We start from the raw sequence: 19,456 nt of genomic DNA, 5'->3' as shown, positions 1-19,456 counted from the left end.
CAGGATCATAGCACAAAATTGTGTAAGCGGCCTCCCCATTTTCACCTCTTCCTCCAAGTAATAAATGTTATGTTTAATCAGACCCTAAGCTTTACATTGCACTAAACAAGTGACACCAGGAATAAAAAGACTCACAAACATAAAAGCTTCATATGACAGCAAACCTAATAAATTACTGACATACACATGTACTTTTGCACAAGTTGTGCCAAAAGGTGTTTATCCACAGCCACGCATCAATCAGGCACACAAGTGGCTTATACAATGTTGCTTTTAGATCCTGTTATCTGTTTAACCCAAACTACAGTTGAAAACTCAAAATACAAGTGCTCATATAAAATACTTATTTTTACAAAATCATGTAACATATATTAAATGTCTTTTTTAAATCTTCCCCAGGAATCAAGCTCCATAGCCAAGAAAAGACATTTGGCTTAATCCAGGCAAAGAAAAAGTTAGAAAAGATAATTTGTGCAATTACTAAAATACTTAAACATGCTCTGCATTCTGTATCTGCTTGTAGTAGACTTGCTCCTCCAGCCTTGTTTTGTAAAACGGATCATTCACATTTTGAAGGCTTTTTCATTGTATCTGTGAATTGTTACACATCCGTGGTACGAGACTGGTCTGGGCATGGCAGCTACCCCGGTGATGATGCTGGTTGCAGGATCATAGCACAAAATCGTGTCGGTGGCCTCCCCATTTTCACCTCGTCCTCCAAGTATAAAGATTTTCCCATTGCATACAGACATGCCACAGTTTTCCTAGAAACAGAACATACAGATTAATATTCATTTGGTGTTCCACAGGATTACCACCTGCCCAAAAACTCAAGGCAATGGGACATGTATGTATGTATGTATGTATGTATGTATAGTGTTATATATATATATATATATATATATCTCACTTTACAGTATTTTAAAAGACAGATACAATAAGTGACGTTGTACACAGTGTGCGACTAGCTGGATACTAAGCTGCAGGAGCAGTGAGAGGTAAGCGGGGGCAGGGTTGTTTGTATGAATGTGAGAATGGATGTGCAATTGTGTGTGTGAGCATGGATGTGTAATTGTGTGTGTGAGCATAAATGTGTAAGTGTGTGTGAGCATGGATGTGAGAAGGAGATGGAGTGTGTGTTGGAAGGAGTGTCAAGGGGCAAAAAAAAGCACAGACAGGTTGTTTGGGTTGCAATGATAGCACAGACAAGTTGTTAGGGAGCTTACAGACTAAGTGATGAAAAACAAGGTGCTTAAAACGGTGAATATGGGATAATTATGATCTTAAATCATTATGGGTTTCTTCTAAGAGATAAGATTTGAGGGAGGATTGAACAATAATAATGGAGTGAGATCACCATTAACGTGGTACTACTAGATGGGAGCTCATAAGTGAGAAAGGGTAGATTTTAGAAAGCAAGGTGAACCTCACTCCACAGGAGAGCAGAGAAGGAATGTCAGAGATTATGCTGGGAAGCAGAGTTGGGAAATGTTGTGTATATATCAGTCTGGAGTTTAAATGTAATCCCTGATGGGACATGAAACCAGAACAATAACAATGAGAAAGGTGAGCCTTGGGAGTTGAAGCAAATGAGAAGGCATAAAACGGGTCACGTTTGGTTCTTTGAGTGTGAATCTGTGGAGGGTAACACATGGCTATATGGTACATCACACAGTCTGATGCATTGGCATTCACTGGCAAACTAAACAACCAGTATAGCCAGGGATCAATGAAATCAACATGTTGTTTGTTTTTCTATCCATGAACTTGCATAGGTGGTATTAGAAGACTAAACACAGAGGTGTACCTTGCCAATGTGTTTATAATCTAGAAAAACAGTTGAAAACACACATTGCACAAAGATCTGAGGTGTAAAATGTTAATGATTATAGTTGTCAAAGAGAAGATTTTGTTAGAGAGATGGTGGAATATGAGACTACAGGAAATACATGTTTACTTGAAAATTTTACTTTTTGAAGTTGTGTTTGAAGAATTCACAAAAGAGAAAAAGGCACGGCATAAATGAACCGCTTCAGCTATGAGTGGAGATCAACCTGTAAAAGGCCTTCAAGAAATCACAAAATAAAAAATATTGTTTTTTTATTTTTATTTTTTGCCCTGATGGTGGGTCTGGTTTTTTAATAGATCAAAAACTACGTCGACGTGTTATTTTGTGCATCTAGAGTGTGCTGGGATTCATTTTTTATTTTTATGTTTGGAAACTTAGACAGCTAAAGCTACTTGGCATTTTCATAATGTCTTGTTAGTATAAGAGTCACAAGGAGAGGCAATGGGGAGGAAATTTAACATGTCACCAGGATACACAGATGAATATTCTGAAATAAGCGTAATAAACAGAACAAATACCAGGCGCCTTAACCAGCTGCAATGTGAATCTTTGTGCTCTTCTTATCACACAAAAAGAAATACAGATAATAAAGAAACAAAACAGTTACTCATGTGCTTAGTGTGTATTCGAAAACATAAAAAAATAAAAAAATGTATATTACACTTGAAATGATACAAAAGTTAAGGCTCCAAGGTTAATGAAATATATAAATGTATGTTTTTTTAATCAGAAAGATATATTTCATAAATGGCAACTACTATTGCTAAGTCCTCTTTATCATTAATACACAATATAGTAAAAACATTACATCATTTATCATTAATACTTTCATTTAAATGTCTAACCACAACTTTCCTTTGTTTTTGTAACCTACAAATTTATGCACCAAGTTATACTTATAGCAGAATTATTTATGTGAAGGGGACAATGTAACAAAAAAGTTATTTTTTTTGTTGCTTACAATTCCCTTTTTTTTTTTTTTTTTTTTTTTTTTTTTTTTTTTTAGAAACTCCTACAGAAAATGCTAAATAGATGACTGCACTTGGTTTCAAGAACATAATGCATGGATTGTACTCATACAAATTCATTACTGGTTGGATATGGGGAGGAGTATCCCATTTATAAAGAATGTATGAAGATGGCAGGTGCCTGGGGAACAATGTGGGTATTTAGAAGAAAACCTCATTTAGAATTCCGAACACACACACTGGATGAATAACTACAAGGCCTGACTTGACTTGTATCGTTAAGTCAGAATATTCATATTTTATTTTTATAGGTCTTGAAGTGCACAGGACCTTTTCAGTGCCAACCTGAAGTCCTATGTTGATATGTTAACGGATGCATGGTGATTATTATTCTCTATTCACCATTTAGAACAATATAAGTAAAAGAAAATATTGTTGTTCTTTGTGAGTGGTGCTAGCTGTCCCACAAGTGCTGTAGATGATTCAATTACAAAATACATTTTACAGTGTTTTAGCCCTTGGATACTGAAAGGATGAATTCTTATTCCACAGTATGGTATTCACTCAACATCCCTCTGTGTGATTTCTCAAACAATTTACCAAGAAGGCTCAGTGCGATTGATTACCTGTCGACTGAAAGTGTTTTGCACATGAATCCAGAAATCCTCTGATGGGTCGTAGCAGTAAATTGCTTTTGTTAGCCCTCCAGCAACGTAGATGAGGTTATTCAAGGACACAGCGGTAATACATCTTTTGGCAATGGGAATTGAGGCTCGTAGTAACCAGGTATTGGTGTCTGGATCGTAGCACTGAACCTGAGTTTACAAAAAAATAATAATATCTGTATGCACAGTCAATGCCATCATGCACTTGCTGGTCTATGCTGAAGATTATATATAATATATAACATATATGATATATGTATATATATATATATAATATATATAGCATATATACTGTATATATAATTTATGTAACATAAGTAACTCTTAGTCCACAGAGCAAGCCCAGCCAATGATCGCACAAATGTGGAAATCCCAAATAATGAACTAGCACATATTAGACCTCCAATAGTAAAAAGCCTGTAGTGCATGCTCCCTATCACAAGCCCAGTGCCCTCAAAAGGATGCTACGTGTACAAGCGGACTTGTGACATTATTCCAGTGATCTGGAGTCATTCAGGTAGCATTCTACATCAATCAGTCTTGATCCATACCTTGTCAGAGCAGGTATTATCATCGGGTCCTCCACCAATCACAAACAGTTTCCCGACACAGCTGGTTACCGCTGGAGAACTCACAGCTTCCTTAAGTGGAGCAACATCTGTCCAGCGGTTGGAGAAAGAGTCATAACACTCAACACTGCTCAGTCTGTTCTGCCCGTCATATCCTCCAACCACATACACCTGCAAACCAAGGCCGACAAATCATTCAAATGGATCCACCAAGATGCAAAAAGCAACAGTCACATATCTAGGCACGAAAGTCTATTATTATTTTATCTGCAGGATAATTTATAATATAATGGAAACAAAAAAACACACAAATGTCACGCTGCTTTAATAGCGCCCATCCAGTTACATATGATAGAATAGCTAAAATGTTTACGTTCAGTATATAAACACTGACTTAAAGGGTGCTAACATGTACCTGCCTAAAAGATCTTATATTGCAAAATGGGGGTTCCCGCTTTAAGGGTGATAAGCAAAACAAGCAGTAACAGAACATGTTGTAATGTGCAAATTAGCCTGATCAACACATGACTATGTTCAGTACTGTCCACCCATTGTAATTGAGTTGGATGAAGATTGCTGAGATTTATTATGGGCAGTGATTGGCATGATATAAATTACAGAGGGCAGGGACACTAGTTGTTTATTATGCTACATGTAACCTACATACTTCAGGTTATAGTGTGTGCAGTTGGGTAACGCTCCATGGATAACAATGCTGGCCTTCTCTCTGAGACTAGTGGCCCGCATCTGTTCCCTTCCAAATTCATACTTAAGCCTACCTTCCCAAGCAGGACAGCCATTTTATGGCGCCATCTTCCCTTGTTTAAAGATGCAACCCTGATCCAGATGTTCAGTTGAGAGTTATACATCCAGACGTCACGGCTGTTGATCCTGCCTCCTAACAAATAAATACGTGAACAGGAACCATCAGGTTATCTTACCGGGATCAGAAGCAAACATAAACTGCTTGCTAACAGGCATCTACAATAACAGGTTTCCAGTGCAACAAAAACTATCCATGTCTTAGTACATCTACTGTTCTGTACCTTATATGATTAAATAAATCAGTAAATTGCCATATTATTATTAGTCTTGGGCTGATTATCACCAAAGCAGGACTGTTAAAATAATATCTTTTGACAGCCATGGGGCCTAAGGTGATGAGTTACTCCAAATGGAGCGTGGAATATTATTGCACTGAATATCCATCGGTGTGTTAACATCTATGTGTCACATTTCTAATAAAATCATAGTGCTCCCATGGCATATATATATATATATATACATATATATATATATATATATATATGTATGTATAAAAGTAGAGCTGCTTTAGGATAGCCTTGAAATGTAGGGAGATAGTACTTGGCTTATCAGTCCCCAAAGAAAGCAGATAGGATACGTCTTCCAAAGGGTTTAACACACACGCGCACACACACACAACATGGGCATTGAGAAACACACGCGTAAAGGCGTGATTAGTTTCAATTCTATCATTCAAAGGTGATGCCATGCCATGTCGGATTTAAGGCGACATAACAATCAAAAAAGGTAAAATAAATGTAAAAGTTAGCATCATTATTACATAGGTTATACAGATTAACACTTTAAGATCACACACCTGGCAAATTTCTCACCTAAAGCTCATTTGAATAGAAACTCATTAACGCAAACAATGTAAACCAACTTGGTCCAGCCTAATGTGTAATTGAATTTGTAAAGAGACTTTAAAAACTTTCACTTATAAAACTATACATTATACAGGGTCAGTCGAGCTCTTTGGGTAGCAGAAGCTCACTAGGCTTGGCTCTCCGTGATGCATAATGAAGTCAAGGAGCTGAAACACAACTCTCCTTCAAACTCTTCCTTTAGTAAATAAGCCCCAGAGAAAATGTTTTACTGTGTTAATTACTGTAAAGTAATGGATTGGGGAACATAATTTACCTGAAACAAGAATATCGTTTCTAAGAGCACAGACGGCATATTCTGACTTTGTAAATTCTGGCAACTTTGCAAGCGATTTCCATTCCCCTGTTACTGGATCATAGCATTCAGTGTAAGGAAGGTTAAACCCTCCGACACGTTCGCAGCCTCCGACCACCACAATCACCTCTGAGTATCCGGTAGACCTGCCATGACAATAATAACAATCAAATTAGACATCGGGATTTCGCCTACACTATAACAGCTTATGCGACAAAACCAAACCCAACACACACAATGTTGTAACTTTATTTTCTTACACAGACAATAAACTACTTTTTACAGTTTCAAACTTAACTACTACTGTATTCACCCATTGCTAACACAAAACCAACAAAACGTCATGCTCCTTTTGGTCTTAAATAACATAAAAAAGAAAATTAGGAGTGAACCTTGTTAGTCAATTCCTACAAATTCATGATAAAGCCATAAATTCAATGTGTTAAATGTTTTTGGTGCACATTTCTCTTTTCAGTGCCCATATTATCTGACTTCTCCAAAAAAAAAAAAAAAAAAAAAAAAGGAAAAACAAGCCGGTAACTTTAACTTTCTAATGCGGTAAAAAATGCATTTTCTCTTGGCAATATAGTAGATGATAGCGCCATCTTGTGGAAAGAATTTAAAGATATGTGATCAGTTGAATTAGCGTTATTGATTTACCCAAAGGAGATAATTTTAAGATACAAATTGTCCCTCTCTTGTGTTCATTAAAAGAATATATTTTAGATAAAAATACTAAAATGTTAGAGCACACACATAGTTCAGCATACACACCGGAAATGCTAAAGGGGCCCTGGGCAAACCATTGCTGTTGGGCCCCTTTGTCATGTTTTATGCATTAAGACAGACAGTACATGCACACCTTTACATAAACCCCATTTTTTATTCTCATTCCTAATAAGAATGGACATCTTTTAGCAAATATTGCTATTGCAGAGATGAATGCAATATACGTGTATAAGTATACATATACCGTATATATAAATAAATATATAATATATATAATTGTGATTAGTATAAAGACACTGATATTTTGCTAATCACATATGGTGTTTTTGTTTATCTCTATCATATAAAAGCCTACTTACTGTAAAGAGGTCAGTCACACCTGGCTGGGAGAGCACTACAATTGGACCTTCACTGTATAGCTTGAATTATAGGGCTCTATCTGGATTGTGTAGGGTAGGTGAAGTGGGCAGGCTGCCATATAGTGTTGTGTGCATAGACGAGAAGCTGCTAGACAGTGTTGTGTGCACGGGGAGGAGAGAATCCTCCTCTGCATTAACATGTAACATGAGCATTGCATAAATCAGATGTCAGCCTCTCAAAGCCAAATCAGACTGACACACAAACCCTGGCACAGGAACCACTTCCTGCTTACATTTCAGACAGGAAGTGGCGATAAACAGTAGGTAAAATATCACCTGTACGTTACTTGTGGCTTAAGTTTAAAATAGTCTATGCTGTGTTACAGAAAAGACATGTTTCCAATTTTGCACACAATCTGCAAATTTAAAAACAAGGTCCCGAATCAATTGCAGATCAAAATACGAATATCATGGATACATAATACTGTACTGAATATATTTCATTTGAATAATAGGAAAAAGTAATCATCAAAATTATAATGTGTGATTTTTTTTTTAGCATCATACTATTCCCCTGGCACAGAAAACACATTGCAACGATAATATATACAGCTAGCACATCTCATGTGTGGTCATGTTTTGTAATAAGCATAGTAATAAGCATGTAAGGAAATCGTGTAAGACTAGAATTTTATAAAGATCAAGTCAACGCAGTATTTAGTGTTATGTGAGGTGAACCTCGTCATGCAAGAGGCACTTGACGCATAAAATTGCCTTAAAAGTGACCATGTCATAATAAAAAAAACATCCATGGTACAGTCAGTACACATGGTACAGTATAAAGATCAAGCTGTAAAACCAGTATATTTTCTATAAATTTGGGTAATTCTATCACAAACACCTGGAAAGTGGAAAGTGTAAACACAGAAACCAGAGTTTCTCAGGGAATTCTGTAAATGGTTCTTACCTGCGAGGCCTGGTTCGTGGAGACATCATCTCATTTCCAAGGATGTGATACCGTCTTGCTTCATGAAGCAACTGGTAGCACTCTGGTGCATTCTGGATTAGCTGATCCACCTCTACAGTTTGCACAAAGTAGTTAGGATGCAACAAAGGCAGTCTGACATGTGTCAACAGTTCCTGCAGCATAGGTCTTCTGACGTCAACATGGTGGTACACCCAACGCATGACTGCTTCAAATACCACCTCTTCTTTACTGACAACCAGATCATCAGTGCTAACGTAATCAATCAGTTCAGCTTTACCGAGCTCCAAAAACTCCTCATGTTGAACAACAACTTCAAATGCTTGCTGAGCAAAGGTTTTACACTTGGTGAAGAGAGTCTTTAGAGAGTGCGTGTCTGCAAAGTGCTGGATCCCCAAGCAATTGCAAGGGTCTAATTGTTCTTCCAAAAATTTGGCGCATGCATCACGCAAAACACCAATCTGAAACAGGCTGGAGGTTTCAAATAGGTATTGGACATTTTCAGTTGTGATCTTTACTCTTCCTGTATAAACGTATTGCAAAAAGCAGTCCATAGCTTCTGCAAAAATACCATTGATTTCAACCAACATCTCACGACTTTCTCTGTGATCATTGCAAAACATAGCTCGGAAATAGCTGCTGCATGCAGAAAGGATGGCTCTGTGACAGGGGAATTCCCTGCCCTCTACGCAGATAATGACGTCCGTAAACAGACGACTCTCTCGGAACTCATTGAAGATCTGCAGGATACTTTCAGAGTGTGTAGAGCCAGAATTAAAATCAAACACTTCATGACCTGTCAACTGCTTTTGGTCCATCTCAAAGACTTTACGTTTAGTTGCTGGAGATTCACGGACTCCACTCTCCTCTCTGACAAATCTTCGTCCTAATATGAGTACCATTGTTCAGTTGCGCAATTACACAACAGCCGGGGAACAGTTTACCCTCTACCTACAAAATCACAAGTAAAACATATATTAGAGTACATCCTACCAGAAGTACAATATATAGTAGTAAGTTGTATGTATATGTGTATCGTATTCAGATACAAACAACAAAACCTTTGGGGGAAAAAAGAAAACAAACCCACACAATTCATACATTTTCTAGCAAACCATTAGTATACATGGATAATACATACTTAATACTTTATTTCAAGCCATTTTACAACTTTAATTTTACGAACCTGGAGGATTAACATAAATACTCCCTACCCCTGGTCCTCTGACACGCTACAGAATCTGCCTTCATGACCTTGAGCTCAGAAAACTGGAGCATTGATGTAGCATACAACGTAGTTTGCGACATTATGGCATAGAATGGAGGTCCCAAATGGCATCTAAAGTCCCATACAGAAGTCCCATTTTGCTGAAAACGCTAAAAATTGCATCAATATGTGACCTCACGCAAAGGGGAGTCAGGTGTTATAGGACCGTTTGGTCTCTGGTTGTTGTGCCGTGTAGACTGGAAAGACAGCAGCCTGCTCAGAAGGAACCAGTATGCAAGAACTTCCATGGGAATTGTCAGGTAAGTTTCCCTACACAGTGCTTCACTTAACAGTAGAGAGCTAAGTAAGTACCGTATTACTAAAAATGTCAAGTATACATAAACCTGATTATCTAAGCAATTACCGTATTTGCTCGATTATAAGACGACCCTGATTATAAGACGACCCCCCAAAATCTAAATATTAATTTAGGAAAAAAACAAAAAGCCTGAATATAAGACTACCCTATAGGAAAAAAAGTTTTACTAGTAAATATTAATTCATGTAAACAATTTTTTCATATTTAATAAAAGCTATGATTGAGAAAAATATATATTTTTTTATTTCCTTTTATTTGCCAACCTGCCCCCCCCCAGTTATGCACATCTGCCCCCAAGGTTGCCACTCTGCCCCCAGAATGCCTTAATCCCCCTTTATTTGCCACTCTGCCCCATGATGTGCCTTTTAACCCTCTATATGCCACTCTGCCTCCAGAAATGTCTTATGCCCTCCTATATGCCACTCTGTCCCATGATATGCCAGAGTGGCATATAGGGGGTTAAAAGGCATTTCTGGAGGTATATAACTGCTAACAGCAATCAAACTCCTATCAAGCCAAGGCAGCCAGTACATGCTGGAAACTGGGTATGATAGGAGTTTGAGTACAGCCTCCCTATGCCATGCTACCACCCCCCCCCTTACACATCCATGCTATCACACACACACTCATTCACAAACATTTAAATACTCATTCATTCCATTAATCACACATACACACACACTCAAACCCCCCACCCCCTTACCTGAACTGCAGATCTCCCACTCTCACACTTCTGCAGGGGCCCGGCTGTGCGAGCAACTTCTGTGGCCCCGCCCCCAGAGGAAGGAGGGGGAGGCAGAATTATGTGACACTTTGCTAGCTTCCTGCTGCTAATAGAAGAGACGCTGCTCGGGACCAAAGCACCGGTAAGCAGCCTGACCCCAGCAGACATTTTTTGAGGTCTAATTAGAAGACGACCTCGATTATAAGACGAGGGGTATTTTTCAGAGCATTTGCTCTGAAAAAACCTCGTCTTCTAATCAAGCAAATACGGTATTATTGCCTGATGGATTAGGAAGTGTTGCGGGATACTTTAGCAAGTGCAACTACGTTTAAAACTGCTTCATGACCAAGTAGCAGCCGCAATCTACAAAGACTGCAGTTTTTTCTTTTTTACAGAACAGGCTTGCCCTGGTACCGAGTGCACACAAAGCGCTATTGCAAGAAACATTTACATGAAAATTAAATTAAAACTTCCATAGGCGGCGGATACATATGCAATTATTTTCTTTTTACCTTAGCTAACCCCAAACTCCCAGGCCCATCCCTTTTCATAAACATCTATCCAACAAACCTGTATTATCAGGCCTGCTATCTCACCCAGGATGCATTTATTAATGTGACATGTACTGGCAAGGGGGTGTTTCACCTTCACGCCTTGGGCTATAGCTCCTAAGAAGATATTCCCAATTTAGCTGGCATGAAAAGAAAGAGCCATTCTCATCCAGGTTGAACCTTTGAAATTGTCTTCTTTAGCATAGAATGTATGGGGAACTTTCAATGTTCAAATCAAATGGAATTTTGAATGAATTCATGACTCTTATTCCACAGACGTGTAAGTATATTAAGTATAAACTAGACTTGGGCATCAGGGGGGTCTTTGTGTTCCCCTTTGTGCTCGTCTTCGGCAACAAACTTTTTTTGGTATTCCGCGAATATTCACCCGTTCCTGTCTTCTCTTTGGGCGAATATTCGTGGACATTCTTCTTATCCATAGAGAGGGGCACTTCTTGCTCTCTCTTCCTGCTTCACCTCTTTCTAAACATCATCCCTACATTGTAGAGTCATCAAACTTGTATAGGATGTAATTACTAACCTAGAAAATGCAGGCAAAATGGTCATTTTACATCTACAGACCCAAACTTAACACCCCAGCGCAGATTTTGCAGACAATCATCTATATATCTTATTTTATATGTACTCAGAAATGAAAAGTTTAGCTTATATTACATGTAACTAAGTTTTACCACAATCTGTGCTATTCATAATTGATTCTTATGGTAACAGAATGAAACCCCAACATACTGACCTTTTTGTTACTGTTGCTATACAAGCATCTCTGTCCTATAGATAGATAGCATTTTAATGGTGTACGCGTGGCTGGTTTAATCAGGGTACATGTGGGGATAACATCAGCACATTGTGAATGTTAAAAGGTGAGCGGTCCCAACAAAAGCTATTAGTACGTTACAAGGCAAAGTGTTACCCTTCCGGAGGATTCTCCTTTCCAGCCCTAGCTTTTATCTTTTCTAGGAGCTCAGAAGCGGATTAAAGTGGGTGATCATTCTCCACCTACTACCATCAAGTGTCATTTTTGCTGCCTTTCAAAACGTGGAGGGTGTGAGTGTTCAGAATGGAAACAACGATGGGAAAGAACACTTCTGGATACTAAAAGCCAACAGATTCATAGTTTGTTTAACTTTCATTCATCTTATGTGTGTTCTAGGATTCAAGTGTTTAAAGTGACAGCACACATCAACAAAACAGGTCTGACCTCAACAACTCAGAGGCGTTAAGTGCATAGGAGCAGGTCACTAGTAAACTAATGACATGTAAAATGCTTTGGCCCTGCAAGGCAATGCAGAGCGGCTTCATTATATCTACATTCATCTTACAGCATGTATTATTATTTTCATTTTTTTCATAGGAACTATGCACATAACAAACGGTAAAGTTTATTATAATAGGAAAATAGTAAATAGCCCGAGATGTTTAATCCTAGGAGTAAACAAACTCTGGCAGTAAGATAAGGTAAGTTTCAGTATTTTCTCACGGAGCTCTGAACTTGTATGAATCTCGATGAAAACATTTGTTATCTTCCTAAAGGGGAACTGCTACTCTTCTAGAACACATCTTTGTCCTGTCACATCATCTAACAGAACACCCTGCAGCAACTCCTAAGTAATATTTACAATACTTGATGCAGAACAGGTATTTTAACGGAGGGTAAACAAGGGCAGATACATAGATTAACAGTCTTAGTCTCAAACTAGTTTGTATTTCTGTAGGTATACTGTGTACAAAGGGGTTTATTCACTAAAGAGATAGTTGTAAGACAACCAAGACCCTTCTGCAGCAGAAACTTACTGGGGGTTGGACCTTCATAATATATAGTGAAGTTTATTCACTAAAAAGTCTCCACAAATATGTGCCACCTAATAATGGCACTATGATACTTGGGGCTTTGTGTTTATACTACATGCCTTTCCTGCTATGGTCCTGGCTTCTGGGTAAAGTGCTATTTACTGGCCAGAGAAAGCAGTGTAACGACATCAACACTTCCCTGCACTAAGGAAGATGTCGCAATGTGAAGGGTGCTTACTATGACAATGCGATGTTGCCAATATTGTGGTCCATGTGTCAAATGTAGGATTTAAGCAGGGCCTCTAGAGCCTTAATATGACCCAGTAACGGCTCAGTGGGTAAATGTCCCTGACTGCAGAATATTGTGAAATTCAGGGTTGCAGGTTTCAGCAGGGTCAGCTCGGTCCTTCATCCTTCCGAGGTTGATAAATAAGTATTGTTTATTGGGTAATAACTACTATTATTCCAAGAGCTAAAAGTGCTTTGGGTCCCACTGGGAGAAGGTTGTTATGTTAATACATTTGCTAACAATGTGGTTCATTCTCTAGTACTTTCCTGTGACATTATCCAAAAACATTCATGCAGGTCTGTGTATGCAGGTTAGCACTCATGAATGTTAAGTTCATCTGCCGGGTATCTTCTGATGGACTTTTTTTCCCCCCATACCAATGAAGATGTCAAGATTTGTCAAGCAATACTAGCTCTTAAGATCCTTCACAGAATTTAGGAATGAAAAACAACTTTTCACTGTACTGTCATTTTGCTGAAAACGCACTGAACTACTAAACCCCAGACACGCTTCGAGTCACTTGAGTACACATCATGTATGTAAAGCCCACGTGCAACAGAGCCTAAAAAACCCTCACATTTCCAAAGGTTGAAAGGGCAAAAGGGTATACAAAAGTTATTGACTAAAGAAACAGGAACACTTAATTAAATGGGAGAACAGTAAGAACTCTTGATCATAACCATTCACAGCAGTATGGCTACTTAGCATACACACATACAGAACTCTCTTAGCTTACTAAGTACACTTAAAATAAAAACATCTCTGTTACCTAACCTAATGGTGAAGAGTCATACATCTAAGCTTTGGCTCAAATACAACAGTTCAAAAGGACAATGCCCTATGCTGCAAGTTTCATAGAAAAATATGGGGGCTTCTAGTTAACATTTTATTTTTTTTGTTTTTCAAGCAACTCCATTTAAATTATTGGTAAATAACTAACTTTGGATTGCAAAGTATGGATGAGCTAATATTCCTAAATGGGTTGTGTTCACTAAAGCTACCATCATTGACTGCACTCCACTCCTCTTTGAATTCACTATTTGCCTTTCTTCTTGCCTTGCCCAGAATGATGACTTTACTTAGGAGCTCAATTTAGGAGAAACTTTTGGGGAAGCCATGAAGTTCAAAACACCCAGTCAAGTTTAGATCCTTGCAGACCTGGAGAAATCTGTGTAGAAGTTTGGGCGCCCCCAAAGCAAATCTAGATACCAGCTTGATATTTGTTTAGGAACCACAAAGCGGCACACACATAGAGATCAAGTGGTCCAAAAACATAGGAGCCGGCCTGACTCCAGGAGTTTGTCAAGCTCTATTCCGACCAAGGATCATTTTAGTAAATACCCAAGGCAATCACTTTTAGTATTAAATGAGAATGATCAACTCTTGGGCTAGCTCAGGGCTTTGAGATTAAAGCCTGGTATTTTAACTTGTAAACCCGTGACATCATTCAACATTCTAGACCATTGTTGACATACTACAGGTAACAACAGAAATCCACATGGTGACAGACTACTAACATTTTGTCTCATTATTTTTCCTAACCAATCACGAGCGGCCTTGTATAAGTAATACCTCCGAGAGGTACTGTGAGCATACAGAAGTTTCAGCTTCCTACGCCATGAGGATTAGGAGGGAGCAGCTTCACAATTTAAACCCATGGCAGGCTTATTTAGGGCCCCATGTATGTTCTGCAATGCCTTGTTTACCGGTAAAGTGCTTGTAAAAGTCATATATAATTTTAACCGAACTCAGGGGCCTTTAACACAGACGGCGTGTCTTTGTTGTGTTCACCTCACCCCTATCTAGCCTGGGGCTTTATCAGATACTCAATAACACCCTATAGAAACACTGTTGCAACAAGAAAAAATTAAACAACCACAGCCTTCAGAATTACATCATCTACATTACAGAATCAAATGTTAAGGTCTTTAGAAGGATGGTTTATGGTTCAGTTTATGACACAGCTGGGAAAAAATAAGGTATTTTTAACATTGCATTCAGTAAATAGAAAACAGTACAGTTAAATTAAGCAAATGTTTTTCCCATATTTGAAAGTAAACCGGTTTCCACGAAACATCCTAACAAGGCCAATGCGCTACAGTGGAAAGTTCGTCTGAATCCAAGAGGGTGGGTCAGATAGAGTACGACAGGGGTAGCCAAAAGAAAGTTCCTAGTGGTGAAAATACATAAAGACGCCAAGCATCATGGGATCGGAAGTTCCACATCAGCAAGGCTGATGGCTGCCAATGATCTACCCAGCTCTTACCCTCAATACTTTTTTCCATTATTATTATTATTGTGACTATTCCAAAAAATTACAAGAATACATTCGATTTTAAGTCAGGTTTTATGAAGCTCAAGCCAGACGCAAGAGAAATATGAGTTCATAGCTGTGGACTGAAAAGAACTATAAAAAAATATAAGGATTAAACAAATACACAATATTTCTTGGGCAAAAGCAGAAGCAAACCAAGCTGTCCATTCTTTTTTCTGTGAATCAAATAAATGTTAAAAGGGGAAAAAACAACAAACGCGACAGCAGACAACACAGGAAAAAGAAAAAAAAGAAAAAGGTTTCTCCAAATAGCCCACGGCATAACTGTGTTGGCAGCAAGCCCGAGTAACAAATAAAGAAAACGTATGAACACACAAGAGCAAAAATAACTTTTATAGAAACTGCATTCAACCATTCTGTGTCCTTAGTCAAACACCTGGCTGTATGGAAAGCAGAGTGCGAAGCCAGGCTCAATTACTTCAACGGAATATGCAAATTTATCAAGAAAAACATGCTGTGAGATCAGGAAATATCAGTTTCGATGATATCACGACTTTCTTCGGTTTTAAGAAAGCAGTCTGTAAATGTAAAGGCATCAGAACTGGAAAATGATATATATCAGTTAAAGACGAGAACAGGTGTTACAGAAATAATGGAGTGTTTCTCCCTACAGATGATTATTTACCAATTTACAGATCAGCACCAACACTGTCATCAAGGACACTGAAACCAATGATTTTCCTGAGTGTGCAGATAATGTGAGTGTTGTGAATGGAAGTACAAGAACAGATATGGTGGATCTAGGGTTATTGTGATCTTATAAAGCAAGCCACTCACTCCAAATGTGTGAGCAGCCAGCTTAGTTTCATTTTAGCAAAGCCTAGAAAGAATACCGAAGGCCAAAGGGGGGTTGATGTAAACAAAGGGAGCTGGAATGAGGCCAAGTTCGGATGAGTACATACTTACAGGGTGCCAACACAACTAAGGACGCAGTCCCATTCTTCCAAAAAAAGCATACCGCCAATTTTCCCGTTTCTGTCGTTACATACTGTTAATGTGTGTTGCACAATTTAACTGTTCCAAAGGTTTTGGACATTTTCAGAACCATTAAATAAAACGAGATACGCAGCTAAGCCTCACTACAATACTTCCTGTTCTGGAGTACAATGGATCTTTCAGAAAGTCTCAGTGTTTTTCCTTCATTAGCACTTCATTTAGGAGAGCTCTATAAAGAGTCTACCAAGTGGGCTTCAAAACAAAAGTTTTTCTGCATCTCCAGCACTGAAGTTGTCTACAACCTCTTAAGATGAGGTAAGGAGGAGTTCTGATTATCCATTATCTATTTCTCTTAACCAGCCACACTTCCATAGCATGTGTACTGGATTCCATAGCATGTGTACTTCTGAGTCTGTTTCTGCATATTTCTATAGAGGGCATCCATAACATGAAGAACCTATAGACTGCAAGCTTAATGTTATTGTTTGTTTTGTATTCTACTCATTGTGGTAGCTTAAAGGATGTGCTGGTGCTCTATAAATGTCTTGGAAGCTTGCATTTGGCCTGCAGGGCACACGCAGGCTTCCATCCCAAATCCGGCAGGCAGGGTTAGACCTTCATAAGGTATAGCGAAGTCAACGAGCTGAAAACAACTCTCCTTCCAACTATCCCTTTAGTGAATAGACCCCATAGACACACATCTAGTTCATATACTTAGCTCATGATGTATGGAGAGGATGGACAGTAATGGTTTTATGGAGGTCAACAAGGAAAAACATGGGTTCACATATACAGACAAAACAAGATTGTAAGTTTGCGAGCCGGGCTCTCTCCACCTAATGTATCGGTTTGTCTTAGTCTGTCAATTCTCACCTTGTCATACCCCTTGAATTTATGTATTGTATTAAGCGCTGTGTAAAAACTGTTGGCGCTATATAAATAATAGATAATAATAATAAAACAAGACCATTAAAATACAATTTGAGTTTATTCCCCCATCGTGTATAATCTGTTAAACATAAATTACTGTGCGTACAGGGGTTACATGGAAAGGGAAAAACACACACTCTGCTGCGGTACTTGGTAACGGCCATCAGAACTTCTATGTATTTCCTGCAGGATTCCAAGTAACCGAAGGCTCGATGAGTATAAACAGAGTTACGAAATGTTACCCTCCCCATCTGCTGCAGCAAAGGCCAAGTTCTAATGCAAACAAACACTGGAAGCCGGCTCACGTGACAGGTCTCGGCAGTCTCTGCCCTCCTGCGGGCAGCTATTTGTTTCTCGGTTTCTCTCCAGGTGAGAAGAGATAGGTGACCAGATTCAGAGCTCAGCAATTAAAGTGCACTTACCAAAGTCAACTGATTGCTGAGCTTGAGTTAACCCTTTTGATGACAAGGGCCCAACCTCCTAGCACTGAGACGGTTAAACATAAGATCCGATCGTCACAGCACAGCTACTAGAATGACATTATTCACTTCCTTAGCAATCTTATTGTTCCACGGATGACCTTTAAACACTATCTGGAGTTACATTATCATAAGTAATACCCCCTGATTTATGTCTATTCTTCACATAACATAATATAATATCAAGCCAAAGGTTGGTAAGCATGATGGGAGTTGAGGTTGATCACTTGTGTTATTAATATTATAATCATCTTATTCAGCAGCTCTGAACACGGGGTCATAATCTAAAACTAGGGGGCCAAAAGCTTAGATGTAATGAAGTTTTACCTTACTGAGAGGTAGTAGATAAATGGAGCATCCTCTCAGCAGAGTTGGTGGATGGCTATCCTGAATCTGAAGACTAGGAATGATTAAGGTCTGAGTCTTTACATCAGGATAAACAGGAAGACTAGGTGGACCAAATGGTTCTTATGTTTCTATGTTACATCTTGCAGAAATTTGGACTTAAAGAAACAATAGGTCCAAACAGGCCCCCCTAAAGTGAGCTCACAATCTTTGTGTATAAATGTATATGTGTGTAAATTATTTTTATTTCTTTTACCATTAATATTATTACTTGTGTAGGCCCTTCACACTAAGACCCCTTTATTTAAATGTTCTAGTTTAGTATGCCAAGTATAATTTATGTACGAGTCTGAAAGCACTGGATGCTAAAATACCACTTTACTAACAGGTAACAGTTTTCATGATCTAGCAGAAGCAATGTGTGTATATATATATATATATATATATATATATATATATATATATTAGTGTATATCTATGGTTAGCTTGACTTTATGCATTAAATACAGAATAGGATTTAAAGGGACAGTATAATCTATTATTTACTTGGTTGTTCTCATGTCAAGTACATGTATTTACAAAAAGTTTGACATTATGAGTAATATAGCTGAACTATGTTATTATTATTACTACTACTAATAATAGTAGTAAATTCATATACAGAAAAGTCATAATATATTTCACCAATTTTAATCAGAAAGGATAACCAAATGACATAAAAAATTGGTAAAGCTTCCTTCTTCTGCTGTTTAATGTGTGACATCAAAATAGATTATTTATTGTCCAAATAAAATGTTAGACATTTACTTACCTTTAATAAATGGAAAGGTTGATTTTCACATGGGCAGTGGTTTCAGCAACTAAGCTGGTAGTATGTAAAGGAAATCGAGTTGCTATATAAGATGTCTTCACCTAAAGCACAATGATGACAAAACTTCTGATTGCAGAATCTCTTCTCCTAGAAAACAAAGAACAGAGAACACATGACTGTACAGATCCAAAACATATGACGTCACTGCTGCCAGCCAATCCAGAGCCTGGCGGGGATGCCGGGAGTTGTAGTTCAGAGCGGGCACGTCACCTTATTTCAACCTCTGGCTGCTGGGGACCAGAGGACGTGTAGTCGGCCCAGTAACTCTTTCATTGCCACTAGGAGCTACAAACTGCCGCCCAACCCTCCGTGTACCGGACGAACGGACGCGGACACAGGTTGACGATCCTTTCGACAGGCAAACCCAGTTAAGCATAACCTAAAAAAAGAGCTGTCAGAATGACGTCACTGACAAGGGGCAAACATGAAATCATGCTATACTTGTAGTACACATTTCCCAACATTACTGTTATGTGTTTATGGGTATCACGGAT

At 38.4% G+C, this 19,456-nt stretch overlaps 1 protein-coding gene across 1 annotated transcript; it reads right to left on the bottom strand.

Moving 5' to 3' along the window:
• Nucleotides 1–343: 343 nt before the first annotated feature.
• KLHL24 (kelch like family member 24) lies at nucleotides 344–19,456 on the bottom strand. Its single transcript, XM_053459934.1, has 7 exons — nucleotides 18,903–19,456; nucleotides 8,090–9,058; nucleotides 5,996–6,180; nucleotides 4,831–4,949; nucleotides 4,034–4,222; nucleotides 3,444–3,632; nucleotides 344–764 (listed from the first exon to the last, which is right to left on the bottom strand). Exons 2-7 carry the CDS (start codon nucleotides 9,007–9,009, stop codon nucleotides 564–566), a joined length of 1,803 nt encoding a protein of 600 aa, XP_053315909.1. The 5' UTR covers nucleotides 9,010–9,058; nucleotides 18,903–19,456; the 3' UTR covers nucleotides 344–563.

The sequence above is a fragment of the Spea bombifrons genome, chromosome 3, assembly GCF_027358695.1.
Source record: "Spea bombifrons isolate aSpeBom1 chromosome 3, aSpeBom1.2.pri, whole genome shotgun sequence".
Lineage (NCBI taxonomy): Eukaryota > Metazoa > Chordata > Amphibia > Anura > Pelobatidae > Spea > Spea bombifrons.
The sequence above is the reverse complement of the archived record's forward strand: the minus strand, read 5'-3'. Positions and strand labels throughout refer to the sequence as shown.

Excerpts from the sequence above, each read along its gene's own strand:
- KLHL24 (XM_053459934.1), bottom strand. The coding sequence starts at position 9,009 with ATGGTACTCATATTAGGACGAAGATTTGTCAGAGAGGAGAGTGGAGTC. Across the intron at positions 4,950-5,995 it reads AAACGATATTCTTGTTTCAG|GAGGCAGGATCAACAGCCGT; the intron begins GTAAATTATGTT and ends TTTATTTGTTAG. Across the intron at positions 765-3,443 it reads AAAACACTTTCAGTCGACAG|GAAAACTGTGGCATGTCTGT; the intron begins GTAATCAATCGC and ends TTCTGTTTCTAG.